At 45.7% G+C, this 15,564-nt stretch overlaps 1 protein-coding gene across 2 annotated transcripts in view; it reads right to left on the bottom strand.

The window, feature by feature from the left end:
• Positions 1–11,892: 11,892 nt before the first annotated feature.
• Positions 11,893–15,564, bottom strand: part of LOC138452936 (zinc finger protein 773-like) — a 161,321-nt gene continuing 157,649 nt past the window's right edge. For both annotated transcript variants that reach the window (XM_069605300.1, XM_069605299.1), the window contains one exon: positions 11,893–14,394. In XM_069605300.1, coding sequence (XP_069461401.1) covers positions 13,463–14,394 — 932 coding nt within the window. In that variant the 3' untranslated portion in view covers positions 11,893–13,462. The remainder of the gene's footprint in view (positions 14,395–15,564) is intronic.

Below are 15,564 nucleotides of genomic sequence, written 5' to 3'. Positions count from 1 at the left end.
GTGAGCAGAACCGGTGCCTGACAGACCCAGAGAGCAGAGCTGACCTAGATAGCCGGGACTTCAGAACCACCCGCTGGAAGTCCCGTCCAACCTGACCAGACCTTGACGGCTTATTTCAAAAATATAGTGTGAGTACTCACTGTGCCAAAACCAATCTCTTAGTTTAAAATAATCTTATCCAAACTATTTTAGCCTATTAGAATTGCCTCCTAGAATCGTGTCATTCTGTCATCTTTAAACCTGAAAACTGTCATCTGTCATTCTGAGCTTTAAAATTTCAAATCCGAAAAACTACCTTTACTAAATCGGCCGTATCTCTGGAACCGTTTGTGATAAAAGCGGGATTTAACTTTTATTTTGAAGCTGAGATTCTTAGCTTTCTAACAAGCTCTAAACCGACTTGCTTTCCTTTGCTTAAATTCGTTTGCAACCTGACAATCATTCATAGAGCATTGCTAAAGTGATCCTGAACTAATACAAAGTAGCTGTCACCCACCCTGAACCTCTAGAGGGAATTAAAATCATTTTAGCATATTTTTCACTTCTTTGCATGCAACATCAAAGTATATTGCCTGTGTTTAAAACTCCTACCTGTTTTCCTTTAAGCTTGCTAGGGGGGAACTGAATTATATTTGATTGCATTCATGAGAACTGTGTGCTTGCCTTCCATCTCTTTACCTTGCATAAAGGGGGCGGGGGGTGAATTGTCAAAGAAAAGTGATTACATTGTCTTTTGTTGAAGTCATTTCAAGTTTATTTTCTGTACTGCATTTCATTCATCATTGCATTGTCCTTGAAGCCATAAAAGCATTCTCAGCTACTTTATCCTCTCTATATCATTTCTAAGCCATCAAAAAGAGTGTACCACTGTAACATTATCCATTGTTGACCACTATCATCTTCACAAGGGTGCTATCAAATATTAATTTACTATAAAAGTGTGATAAATATATATTGTTTAATTTTCAAATAAACCTTTTAAATTTGCAAAACAAACCTATTTCTTGGCTCCGCGGGGTCAGGGAGATTCTGAGAGAGGGGTGTTATATAAGGGTTGTCATCCAGAGTAAACGAGCTGGACATAAAAATACATCAATAAGGGCTTCCATCAGCATCCCAGACTAGGCATTGACTTAGCTGTAGTGTTGAATTGAAGTCGCTTACAAAGTCCTCTTCCGTTCTGGAGCCATGATGCCCTCATCTTTGTAGGCTGCCCTTTTATAAAGTAAATAACAGCATAGCTGATTACCACTGCTTGAGCTGCATCACCCCCCTGTTGAACAAGCGTGTGTGCCACCCGGCTATAACAAGTTGCTGTTGCAACCCCCTGAAGTTCAGGTACATCGGCATAGAGCATAGACACAACACCCCATGTCCCACTACCAGGTGCCTGGTTATATTTCCTAAGGATGAAATGTGTCCGTAGCTCAATAACAGGTTAATTTATGCCACCATTCTGGTCTGGGGCTTTGTGAGAGCTGCCATCTTCACACCCCAGTGAACGCTTCAGCTCCTTTCTTGCTGTAGGTTCTTGAACGCGCTGGAAATACTGTTTCAATCCCCAAAATATCCATTGCTTGGCTTGAAGGGGCAGCATTACAAGCATCCCCATTGCCATACATTCAATAGAGGGTTGCACCTGTAAGGGGACGGTCAATATACATTGATCTGTGCAGCCCACCAAGACATCCTGTGGCGCTGGCTGGACCCCAACTCCATGGGCCATTGATGAAGCAAGGCCTGCCCTGTAGCATCCCCATGACATACATCCGTCCCCGGGATAGAGGTCCTCTAACCAGATAACTGTATGGCCGCAACTCTATAGGCCATCGATGAACGAAAACCACGCCCATGATATAGGCCAGCTCCCATGTTCTGGGCCCTTTGATTGGATAACTCTGGGGCCACAACTTCATGAGCCATTGATGAAGCAAAACCACATGCTGTAGCTTTCCCTTGATGTGGATCAGTCCCTGTGATACGGGCTGTCTGACTGGATAACTGTGGGGCCACAACACTGCATGCTATTGATAAGGTAAAAACCCCATTCTGATCCAGTGTCGCATTCTCCATACTGGCGGTATATCCATGAGCCATCGGAGCCCCCCTGCAGCTTCTCTTCAAGGATCTAGGATTGTCATCCAAGGGTGAAGACCTCTCCATATCCCCAGCGCCAGTGCAGTGACGTCCCATTGATGGCCACTCAGTCGCACGAATAGTATGCATTGTACGTCTAAATAAAAAAACAAAGGAATATGGATTTAGAACATGCTCTCCACATCACAGCTACTGACCACTGACAGAGGGCCTGTCATTTTGACTCTTTTAAAAAAGGGGGTATTCTCCTTAACCTGTGCTTACAATACTATTTCACAATATGCATGTGATTTCTTATAAGTAGCTCACACACCGTGAAGATCTGAAAAGCCTCAGCGACACACGTGGGCCAGGAGGCAAACCCGGGGAAGAATTGCTATCACTTCAGAAACCCCAGACACCTATCTCACTATACATTTTAAAATTAACATCCCCACATCACAAACAAGAACACAATTTATCTACCAGCACGTGGGGTCTAACAAGCCTTCACCACACACGTGGGTCAGGCTGCCAAAGCCTAAAACCTAATTTGAAAAACCCCCAGCTAGCTATCTCACTATACATTACCAAAGCTTAAACAGCACAATAGTTTTGCATTTTAAACATGACAATGAAGAACACAGTTTAATTATCTACTACCACAAGGGCGTTGAAAAGCCTGCTCGACACAGGGGCTTCAAAGCTGTAGGCCTGCAGCTTCGTATCTGTTCCCGAGCGCAAACACAGCCACCATCACATTGTAATAATAGCAATGCGTTGTCAGGCACGATAGAGTTACATTTTAAAAATACATTCCCCACATCACAATGAAGCGCTCACTGTCTCCAGAGCTCTGGTTCTCTCTAGGCTGGACTACTGCAACAGCCTCTTTCTAAATCTGCCTGCTTCCACTCTCCGCCCTTTGGAACTCATACAGAACAGGACTGCGAGACTTGTCCTTGGCCTCAAGCCCAGGGATCGTATCTCTCCAGGACTGAAATCTCTGAACTGTCTCCCAGTGGCTGCGAGGATTAAGTTCAAAACCTTCTGCATTGTCCACAAGACCTTCTGGGGCATGGGGCCTCAATACCTCTGACTCTCTCTTCCTAAATATGTCCTTTCTCAAGCTCTTCGCTCATCTGCCTCCAACTCCCTCAGGTTCAGTCGCTTCTTCAAGCAATGAGTTGGGGGCAGATCTCTTTCTTCGGCTGGAGCCATCCTCTGGAACAGCCTCCCTGCCTCCCTGAAACTTGAGGAGAACCATCTCCGGTTCCGGAGGCGCCTCAAGACCTTCCTCTTTGCTTCTGCTTTCTCTCCTCCTCTCCCCTGCTGAACTCCTGACTTGAACGCAAACTGCACTAGTCGCCTGGCCACCCTCTGATCTTGGTCCCAGGTCCCCTCCTCGCCAGTTGCACACCTGCACTACCCTCTAGCACTCAGAGGGTGTTTCTGTATCCCTACAGCCCCCTACCAGCACTTGACACCAGATGTCTGCACTCACCATTGCACTTGCCACCAGATGGCTGCACTTTTTATTTATATTTTGAATTTGATTGTTTAGCCCATGTACTGCACTGCCACCTCCCTCTTTCCCCTGCACTTTGCCCCCTCCCCTGCACTGGTGCGATCTCAATGTTGCTTGTCGCTGTAGTAGGATCGCTGTCTCTGTCTTCCCTCTGTTCCCCCTTCCTTGCCTCGTCGCGCCTTGAAACACGCGTTATAAATGCCATATCATATTCTCTTACCTTATCTGCACTGCAGGGTATACAGCCTGACAGCCACCGGTCCAGCTGTGCAGTGCTGGCCTGGAAAGGGGGTGCCTCCACACGCGCTCCGCAGGACACCTGGTCTCTGCGTGGGAGGAGTGGTGAGCCTCCAAGGATCCAACGCACCTCAAGGGTGAGTTACCCCCCCACCCCTCCCCTGCCCAGTCTTATCAGCTTGGTCCACATGTCCAGCTGGGGTCTGCAAATCTGCAGTCTCCTGCTGACCCATCACTGCCCCTCCCCCCATGGCGCCACACCCCACCCAACCTGGAAACCCACACACGTAGTGTCAGCATTAAAGCACAAATAACAATGTAAACACCCACATGTCTGCATCAGTTACATTAACACACTGAGCTAGCAGGCCCTGGAATTGGCAGCTTCTCCAGTGCGGACCCGGAGGCAGGCGGTGATGCTCACTGTACATCTTAAAAGTTGCTGTTGAATTATTAGCCCTGGAAACTCTTAGACATGCACTTACCAGAGCACTGGGGCCTGCTTACCAACTTACCTGGGCGAAGAGTGAGGTGGTGGGCAAAAGGAAAGGAAAAAGGCATAAGGGAGAGCCTAAGAGGGGCATGGGATGGGCAGACGCGAGGAAAGAGACTGGCGGACGGGAAAGAAGAAAAAGAGATAACATGAGAGTGCCCAGGAGAGACAGGAGGCAATGCGCCTCAGACACGGCGCCTGTGTGGCCACCCCCGGGAAATGGGGGGCAGGATAGATGCGTGCCCCGATGCCACATGCACATGCGTGCCCCGATGCAACATGCACACGCATCGAACAAAGCAACAAGACACGCAGAGCCACACCGAGAAAACGTGAGTGCAGAGCAAAGGAAAGGGCTTCTATAAACGCGCCCCACTTCCTCACCAGGAACCCCAGGAAGAAACTACGGATAATCTCAAGAATAACAAAACACTCCACTCTCAAGCTGAGACAATTGGCAGCACGCCAGGCCTTCTGAAAGGTCATCTTGCCCACACAGAGGCAACCACCTGTCGGCCACCAGCACACAATGACAAGGGGTCGTCTTGGCCGCAGCCCTACTAGTGCACCTGGACCCTGAATACTCCCATCTTCCTCCTACTCACTCAGTGGCCAATCCATTGCCTTCTGACTGGCCCAGAGGCTGAGCCAGGCCTGCTGAAGCTTGATCCTGCATGCGGGGCTGCTGCATGCCATGCCATGTGACTAGCCTAGTGCAAGCTTGATCCTGCATGCACGGCTGCTGCATGCCATGCCATGTGACTAGCCTAGTGCAAGCTTGATCCTCCATATGTGACTTCTGCATGCCATGTCATGTTACTAGCCTAGTGCAAGCTTGATCCTGCATGCGCAGCTGCTGCATGCCATGCCATGTGATTAGCCTAGTGCAAGCTTGATCCTCCATATGTGACTTCTGCATGCCATGTCATGTGACTAGCCTAGTGTAAGCTTGATCCTGCATGCGCGGCTGCTGCATGCCATGGCAAGTGACTAGCCTAATGCGAGCTTGATTCTACATATGCGACTTCTGCATGCCATGACATGTGACTAGCCCAGTGAAACAGTGAAATCTTGATCCTGCATGCGCGGCTGCTGCATGCCATGTGACTAGCCTAGTGCAAGCTCGATCCTGCATGCGCGGCATCTGCATGTCATGACATGTGACTAGCCTAGTGCAAGCTCAATCCTGCATGCGTGGCTTCTGCATGAAATCTCACTAGCCTAGTGCAAGCTTGTTCCTTCATGTACGGCTTCAGCATGCCATGCCATGTGACTAGTGTAGTGCAAGCTTGATCCTGCATACGCAACTTCTGCATGCCATGCCATGTGACTAGTCTTGTGCAAGCTTGATCATGCATACCCGACTTCTGCATGCCATGCGATTAGTCTTGTGCAAGCTTGAGCAGGCACACGCAGCCGCTGCATGCCATGTGACTAGTCTAGTGCAAGCTTGATCCTGCATGCACGACTTCTGCATGCTATGCCATGTGAATAGTCTTGTGCAAGCTTGATCATAAATGCACGGCTCCTGCATGCCTTGTGACTAGCCTAGTACAAGCTTGATCCTTCATGTGCGACTTCTGCATGCCATGTGACTAGTCTAGTGCAAGCTTGATCCTGCATACGCGACTTCTGCATGCCATGCCATTTGACCTGTCTAGTGCAAGCTGATCCTGCATATGCGACTTCTGCATGCAATGCCATGTGACTAGTCTAGTGCAAGCTTGATCCTATATGCACGGCTTCTGCATGCCATGCCGTTTGACTAGCCTAGTGCAAGCTTGATCCTTCATGCAGGGCTTCTGCATGTCATGTCATGTGACTAACCTAGTGCAAGCTTGATCCTTCATGCACAGTTTCTCCATGCCATGCCATGTGACTAGTCTAGTGCAAGCTTGATCCTTCATGCGCGGCTTCTGCTTGCCATGCTATTTGACTAGTTTAGTGCAAGCTTGATCCTGCATATGCAACTTCTGCATGCCATGTGACTAGTCTAGTGCAAGCTTGATCCTTCATGCGCAGCTTCTGCTTGCTATGCCATGTGACAAGTCTAGTGCAAGCTTGATCCTCCATATGCGACTTCTGCATGCCATGCCATGTGACTAGCCTAGTGCAAGCTTGATCCTTCATGCACAGCTTCTGCTTGCCATGCCATGTGACTAGTTTAGTGCAAGCTTGATCCTGCATATGCGACTTCTGCATGCCATGTGACTAGTTTAGTGCAAGCTTGATCCTGCATGCGTGTCTTTTGCATGCCATTTGTCTAGCTTAGTGCAAGCTTGAAACTTTATGCACGGCTTCTGCATGCCATGTTACTAGTCTCTTGCAAACTTGATCCTACATGTGCAACTTCTGCATGGCATGTGACTAGCCTAGTGCAAGCTTCATCAATCATGGGCGGCTTCTGCATGCCATGTGATTAGCCCAGTGCAAGCGTGATTCTGCATGTGTGCCTGGTGCAGGCCATGCCATGTGACTAGCCTAGTGCAAGCTTGATCCTGTATGCTTGTGAATAGCCTAGTGCAAGGTTGATCCTTCATGCACAGCTTCTGCATGCCATGCCATGTGACTAGCCTAGTGCAAGGTTGATCCTTCATGCCCGGCTTCTGCATGCCATGCCATGCCATGTGACTAGTCTAGTGTGAGCTTGATCCTGCATGCTGCGGCTTCTGCATGCCATGGCATGTGACTAGTTTAGTGCAAGCTTGATCCTGTATGCCATGTGACTAGCCTAGTGCGAGCTTGATCCTGCATGCTGCGGCTTGGCTGCAGAAGCTGCAGCATGCAGGATCAAGCCATGGCTATGGCATGCCATGGCATGTGACTAGTCTAGTTCCTGATTGATCCTACTTCCCCTGGTACTTAAGACCTTGAATATGTTTGCGCACTCGTAGCAAGTACTTGTGTTAAGTACCACTTGGCCGCTGGTCTCCTTGTTCCTCCTTGTTCCTGTTGGAGTGTGGACTTTGGAATATTGTGGCAACGGAGCGCTGCTCTTTTAATACGGCAGAGGACTGGGACTGAAGTAAGAGAGGCGGCATCTTGCAGCTTTCTGCTGCGTTTCATCGTGTTGCATTGCAGATCCAACAACTTATTTTCTGTTTCCCCAGGTCCGCCTTCTTTTCAAGCCAATTGCTGCACTTTCTATATCTACGAGGTGGATCGCACACTCCCGCGCGCACACTCGTAGCAAGTACTTGTGTTAAGTACCGCTTGGCCGCTTAGCCGAGTGACCAGTTGTGCTGCCTGGTTGTGCGAGTAAGTAGCGCCCTTGTGGGGGAATAAATTCACTTGGTAGACTATATTCGCTGAAATCCGATATGCCAAATGTGGTTGGAGAGGGTAATTCGTCGAGCCGGGAGGTGCAGGTGGCTCATAAATCAATAACCTTAACTCTAACCCCTGCTCCACCATTTAAAGGCGTGACTTCCCCTGCCAAGTCTTTTCTTTTATCCACGCCAAAGCCTGACAACAATACTGGGTATAAACAATGTAGTGAGCTCTCTGCGGTGCCGGAGCAAAGAGATGGCGTCCCGCCAGCCATCTCATGCACTCCAGTGGTATCTGGGGGGGTTCCTCAACAGCTGCCAGACGATACTATGTTAGAATCTCCTACCTCCAAACCTGCACGCATGTGAGGACACCACTCATTGAGTTCTCATTCTTTATCTTTATCTGCTCAAAGCGCAGAGGATCCTGAATTATCAATTTATGCTAGCCAGTGTGAAGCCCCTATTTCCATCTATAGTAATCAGAATGGTCACGGAAGCGCCTGTTTTACAGACTCTTCGCTTCATGAACAATCAAACTCGTTTGTTCAGCCTACGCCACGTCGGCCTATCCCTCGGCCAGTGGAAGAAAGTCTCGATGTGAACACGCCGATCATTCAATTAGCCCTAGCCGCCATTAACACCACCTTCATGAGTCTTTTCAGGTTATTTGAAACACTCGATGCCAAAGTCTCTAAACAAGCCGCCCAAGTGGACAATCTCTCGGCATGGCAATTGAATAAACAGGCTTGGTTAGCAGCCAAATAAAAATACACCTCAAGTTGATTTGTCTCTAGTGTGCAAGGCGTCAAGTCCAAATGCAAGTGTGAGACCTGATGCCGGGGCTGTACCTGTGGCAGCTTTGCCTGTGCTTGCTGACATAATTAGACCAATGGTCGATTTAACAGCTGCACCGGTCACACAATTCCAATGAACACGTCATGGGTAAGTGTGATAGATTCCCAGGTACATATAGGCGAGGAAGACGCCAGCTCTATGAAATCCCTGCCTATTATTCATCCGAGAGTCACTGGAGATGGCTTTCACGGTCCAAAGCATGTGCTAAAGAAACAAAAAGGACCGCGAGGTCTAGTTAAAAGATCAAAGAACATGCCCTCGCTAAAACATCCAAAAAATGTGTTGAATTCATTTTTTAAAACACTGTCGCTGCCCAAAACAGCATACTTCTAATGGCAAAACTAAAAAGAGATGGATGCCCCTCTTCACTTTGTGATATCATCCACGCTTTCCCTTCGGATACCTCCATTCACATCCGCCTTACCTTGGAGGGATTACTATCATCTCCAATTTTGACAGCTCGGGGCCTCAAGCAGGGGTGCCTACTGGCATCTGCAATCTTTAATTACTTTATCCAAGACCTCCAACAGACCTTTGTGAACATAGCGGCCGATTTGCCTATTCTAAATGGCAGGCCCATTGGAAACCTAATGAACGCAGATGACATTGTGCTTATTTCAAAACACCAGTAGGATTACAAAAGTTGTTCATGATATTTAACTCGTATTTGGAGTTGAATCAATTAAAAATTAATTCAAACAAAACGCAAATTGTGACCTATTCAGCCCTTAAAAATAATCGCAACACATATATCTGGTCTATTAACAAGTCACAATTAGAAATAGTCAAGAAAAATACATACTTGGGAATGACTTTTGAGGGCATTGGTAATCCAAAGGGGCATGGAGAGAGCATGGAGCAGAAGTTAAATACTGGCATATCACAAGTCAAGATCTTATTATACCGACATGGCAAGTTCTCCTAAAGCCAAGCCGGCAATACTATATTGGAATCAAAAACAATCCCCTCCATACTTTATGGAGTAGAAACCTAACCATTTGGCAACCACAGAAATTTGATAGACTAGAAGCGTAATTCTGGAGAAGCATCTTACATCTGCCACAGTGTGTGCCTGGGCCATAGCTGAGATATGAATTGGGCTTGATTTCCGCCATGCTCTATATCACGTCCCGGGAGGGTAGCTCAGCGGCAACGTGCGCGCCTTGGAAACAAGATGACACAGAGCAACACAGGTTTGATCCCGGGTCCGTGCTTAGAAACCTCTGGGTTTAAGCACGTTATAAATATGCAACTAAGAGAAAAAAAAAACAATTACGAACTAAAAAACAAACAATTCTGTAACAGCGCCTCGATGCCCGCGGGCTGTGTGAGCGCTTTAAAAATGAAAAATAAATATCATTGGCGTCTTTGTGCATTATTCCACAAGTGTCTTATCTCAACCCAGTCCAATAATCTGCTCAAAATGATTTTGACTTATATGTTTACTTCGTGTCATAAATTTGCATTAATGTGTTTGAACAAAATGTACGGTATTCTGGTAGACACGAGCATATCGATTAAGATGTTGGTTACAAATCCTGATGAAGCAAAAGAACTGATTGATCTATGCGACTGGATTGCCAGTAGAGAACAATGTTTAAAGTATAGACAGAATTGCGATTTCAGATTTTGGCCTAAGAGTGCTAAGATCATGGAATCCTATCTCTCAAATCCCCCATCAGTAGAGTTTCCATCAGCTTTTTTAAGAATACCTTTTGATCTTTGGGCCACCAGACAGTTCAAGTGAGACGCAAATTGATACCTATCTATTTGAAATATTGTAGATAGTTTTTGAATGAAAATGCAGAAGAACCCGTTGAACATCTTCTTTCATATTGCCCAGCGTTAACTAGTCTAAGAATAATTCACTTTGGACGAGTGGCTCCAATAATGGGTCACCTGGATCATGATTCCCGATGGCCGTATTTATTGTGCTCGGGCAAAATCGCAATACAGATAGTGATTGCCAACTTTTTGAAGGCATTGTAATTGGATAGTAATTGAGTCATACGTGTCTTAATATAAATATAGAATTGTTTTATTGTAGTTTTGTAATTTTGCAACTTGTTCAATCAAGTAGAGGAAACAAAACTTTTTATATATGTTGCGGGAAAAAAGTTGTTTTCTGTTTTATTCTGATGTGTTTTATGCTTATGGTTCATCAATTTTGTTATTTTATGTTTCTGTTTAAATTTTGTAAAATGTATATTGAAAAGTTGATTAATTTTAGCTAAGACAATAATTAAAAAAAAGAATATGTTCTCTCTGCTACCTTTGCACATTTTTGTCTGTAAGTTAACTTACCATGCGGTAGCGGGAAGAAGCACATAACTAACCTCTTTATGGGATGGGAGTGGAGGAGTTGGGGGAGGTTCTTGTTTTGCGGTCCTGATGGCTTTAATTAAGAAACGAGGAGCTGGGGTTTGTATTTCTAGCACACTATGAAGTTGCAAACATACGGGATCAAATGTGCAGGGGGACTGCAGCTTCTGCATACAGAGATGTCTAAATGTCTGTCATTATGTAAATGCCAATGCTGTTTAAAAGAAAAGCATTCTATCATTTTCCAAAGTGTTAGTCCTTACCTTTAATCAGGGGAGGAGGGAGAGGGGCGGGTGCTACTCTGCTGCCCCCTGCAGTTACTTTAGGAGACTAACTAAGTATGACCTAGATGGCCATCACATGTCTGGGCCATTCAGCAATGGTCTTAGGATTGTCAGCTTTTGTTCACATTTATGTCCTGCCTGTAGATCTGAATTGCTGCCGTCTCGGGTGAGATAAAGACCTATGTATTGCCAATTCAATGAGGTTCAATCAAATGTATAGGGGTTCAAATACATCTTTATCTATGCCCTGCATCGGGGATCTTATCAATTTAAAAGAAAATGTAAACTGGACCCTTAATAATCTGCAGTTACTTACCCCATCCATCCATTCCTTTATCTATGATTTTTTTTTGGGGGTGCAATTACATTTATAAGGGTTCAATTACATCTTTATCTATGCCCTACATTGTGGTTCTTATCAGTTTTATATCAAATGTATATGAATACTGTTTGGGGTGCAGTTAAATGGATAGGGGTTAATGGGTGAGGGCAAGGGGCGGGACCACCTGTCAACTGAAAAGCCTGATGAAAGGTATCCCACCCTACTACTGCCAGGCCTTTTTCATGCGTTTGACAGGAACATGTATCTTTTAGCGCTGTCATTGCCTGCTGATACGTTTGGCAGGAAAATAGACCCATTGGATTTGCAGGTGTTTGTTACGGTGTGAACATGAACACAAGTCATGGGTTTGTTTGTTCCCCCTTCTAAACCAGTAATGTGTCTGTCTGTGGGTTGATCAATTACATGGCCAGTGCTAAGGAAACAAGAAAAACATTTATTACACAATAGTACACTTTTTATTTTTAAAAACCATAACAAACTGCAAATAAATACCGTATTATTTATTTTTACACTCATGCACACAGGCCTCGCTGAACATGAATCTATACAGAGACATTGTGTGCAATACTTACCATTCCAGGCAATCAAATATCTAGAAAAGATTTCATTTTCAAGTCCTGCGTAACTACTGTGATTTTCCAGTTTCACAATTAAAGTTCTGTGATGAGCCACTTAACAGAGAATTACAGAAGCAGTACATACAGGCCATTACTGTGGTCTGCTTACACTCTATGCATGATGCAAATGTGGAGCAAGATCACATGTGTGTGGGGCCAGTGAAAAAGGGAATCCCATTTACACAGGATTATTGTGGGATACACCAATGAAAGGACGCAAAAGGCAAGCTTAATCAAGATCACCTGTAAACATGACCCCTTTGCTCTGTGTGTTTGGGAGATTTTTAGAGACTGGGCGTCAATCAGCCCAGCTGGAAGAAGTGTGGTAGCAAGAGATTTGCTTCCTCTTCTGGATGTGAAATTTCACTAATGCGTACATGCCAACATTCCGACGCACCTGGGCGGGAGATTTCGTCAGAGAAATCGGGAGACGTACATTTTCGCATAGGAATGCATTGGTGCTAGAATTGTTTTATTTGGGAAAGCAAGAAAAATAGCAATATTTTTCACTGAAAAGTCAGGAGTCTCCTGCCTAAATCGGGATGGTTGGCACGTATGCTGACGCGCGAGTGTGGGTTGAGCAGCAGGCAGTGGGTGGCAGCACCTCGTGCATAATTTATGCACACACGTTCTGTGGCAGCTGGTCCTCCAGGTAACAGATCAGAGGCAATAAGAAGATTCTATGTGGAAAACATGTTCATAAATGATTCTAAGCAGGGCGAGACAATGGGCAGTGAGGGAGAAGATTGCACAATAATAAGGAAAGACTGTTTAATACAGATCACACAACATAGGTTTAGGTTTAAAGGTAATACTTGTATGTATGTGACCTTGCTTTTCATACAATCTTTGCTGAACTACATGTGACTAAGCTCTAGGTTCCGGAGTGTCAGCTGCTGTTTTCAGTTATGGTTAAGAGGCAACAATAGATATTAATTTAGCACGAAAGTCCATTCCTGGGTTATCTTTATGGACTGCACCAAATGTATTCAGTGCTAATCAGAGACATTACGCCTTTAAATGTACGTATACCTTCCTGTGTTTCAATGGTTCTCTCTATGAGGGCAACCAAAGGTGTTCTGCCTTCACATGTCTGTAACCCTGTCACTGGAGCCAGGAGAATTCTGGACTTGTTCCTGATCGTACACATGGGAAGAGGAGACCCTGTGCTGTGGGGGATGCCTCTGCAGCAATAATCACTACATTTCATGCGGAATCGCCCCTTGGGTGGGCCGACAAGAAAAGCTGGATATTTCTAATGAAAGCTTGTACCAAACTGTACACATTCTGTTTAAAAGCTACATATCTGTAGGGACCTTTCTTCAAAAAAGGCTACATGGTGTGAGATTCTGAATGCACTTGGTACAAGACAACCAATAAATCTTTCTTAATTAGACATGTCTGGGTGAGTTGTCTAGCTGATTATAAGCAGAGGCTAAAGGTTGACACATTGCTCATTTTCAAAAGTAGCTGGGTATTGTATGGCCCCCTTTTGAATTAGTTTAAGAAGTTTTAAAGCTGAACTTCCACTGAAGCTTTCCTCAAGCTCTGCACTCGTGAATGGCCTACATCGCTCCGCATGCATCTGAGGGTCGCCACAAACAGGTGTCACCCGTGTGTGTATTCCCACGTGCTTCATGAGGTTGGAGTTTCTAGTGAAGCTCTTCTGGCATTCAGTGCATTTATATGGTCGCTCCCCACTGTGTGTTCTGCAATGACTGTAGTAGTTTGAGATGTGATTAAAGCTTTTGCCGCATTCGGTGCAGATAAATGGCCTCTCTCCTGTGTGCGTTCTGCGGTGGTTGATTAAGCCGCAGTTGTGACTGAAGCTTTTCCCACAGTCAGTACACATATAGCGTCTTTCAGCCGGGTGGGTTACCTGGTGGGCAAGGAGGTCTGAGCCAACACCAAACACTTTCTCACGGTCCACACACATATATGATTTACCCATGGAATGGGTCCTCAAGTTGCCAGTGTGATCTGCATTTCTACTAGAGTGTATGGGAGATTCAATAAAGGGTGTCTTTGCTCGGTTTAGTCTATATGGCTTAACGAGGTTCAGTATTCTGCTCCTGCGTCTCTCCTTGTATACATTCTGCGGATACAGTGGAATGTTTTCGCTAATAGCCTTTACATGTACAACAGGAGGGTCAATGATGGATTCTGAACCCGTGGCTTCACACTCTTTTGGTATCTTCTCTTCTTTGGGGCGATGCCCTTTGCCTTTGTTAGTAATCTTCTGTCTTATGAAGCAATGATCTTCAATGGAATGGGTGGCGGAATGCTTCATACCACACGCTGATAGAGCATCAGAAGTGTCTCCTTCCGGCTTCTGCACCCTTTTTATTGAGTCTATGGATCCATCATCTATAAGATTAGGAAAGTGAAGTTATTAGATTTGTATTTGTATTTTATTTATTTGTAACGCGCACCAGGCCCAAGGGCATTCGGGCGCGTAACTTAGTTACAACATAGTAAAAGGTGAGCAGGACAACATACAAGTAGTATAGATTACAGTTATATACAAGGCATATTTCACAAGGCTATATACAGAAGTTACAACATGGTAAAGGGTGAACACTTGCAGTATAAATCACAGTTATATACAAAGGCACATTTCAGCATAAACAGGATAAGCATGAGGCTATGTACAGAGGTGAAGTTGGCAGCTATTGCGTAGGAGGAGATTGGCCAGTGGAGGTGAGTGAGTCTTGGGCGGAAAGCCATGCTTTGGTCCTGTTTTTGAATCTGTAGAGGAAGGTTCTACTCTTAGCAAATTGGGCAGTGAGTTCCAAAGTTTAGCCGCCAATACTGGGAAACTAGAACCGCCTGATCTTTGAAGGTTGAAACGTGGAATGGAAAGACAGTTGATTTGGGCAGTTCTGCGGGGTCTGTTAGAATTGAGTGGGGTGAATCTATTAGCTACGTAGCAGGGTGCTTGGTTAGCGAGGCATTTGTGGGTGAGAGCGAAAGCTTTCAGAGAGATTTGTTGTGAGACTGAGAGCAAGCGTAAGTTGCATCTGGTGTCTGAGATGTGTTGGTTCCTAGGGATGTTGAGCGCTGCTCTGTGTGATGCTGGAAATGTATCAGAGGGACAGGGCCTCCGTATCCTTGTCCTTCACTGCTTTTTATTGTGTGTTCTGTCATGTTTTCCGTGCAGGAGTTCATGTGGGACTCCTGGCGGTGCAGCTCTCTCTTTTGGTTTGGTGTACAGACCCATGGGATACCCTTATGGCACCCATGGGTGGGGTTACAACCCTGTGCCCCTAGTGTATGTTTTTGGGCGCCTGTGTATGGCCCACAGAGCAGGGTATGGGCAGGTGGCAGCTCCATTTTGAATTTGACAGGTGCCTTGAGTATCCTCCATTTTGGGATACCCAGGCCCTGCCATTGGAATTAGTTGATTCCTGATAGGAAACAAGATGGTCCCTGTGGCCTCTTGCTTTCTATTGCCTATTACCTTGTTTTCCCAAAGTCCTGGGAAGCCCTGACTCTGTCCCTTCCCCCTGACCGGCTGTTGGGTGGAAGTTCTATATA

Source organism: Ambystoma mexicanum, chromosome 4p, assembly GCF_040938575.1.
Source record: "Ambystoma mexicanum isolate Mex_15411 chromosome 4p, UKY_AmexF1_1, whole genome shotgun sequence".
Taxonomy (NCBI): Eukaryota; Metazoa; Chordata; class Amphibia; order Caudata; family Ambystomatidae; genus Ambystoma; species Ambystoma mexicanum.
Note: the sequence above shows the minus strand (reverse complement) of the source record. Positions and strands in the feature narration are given on the sequence as shown.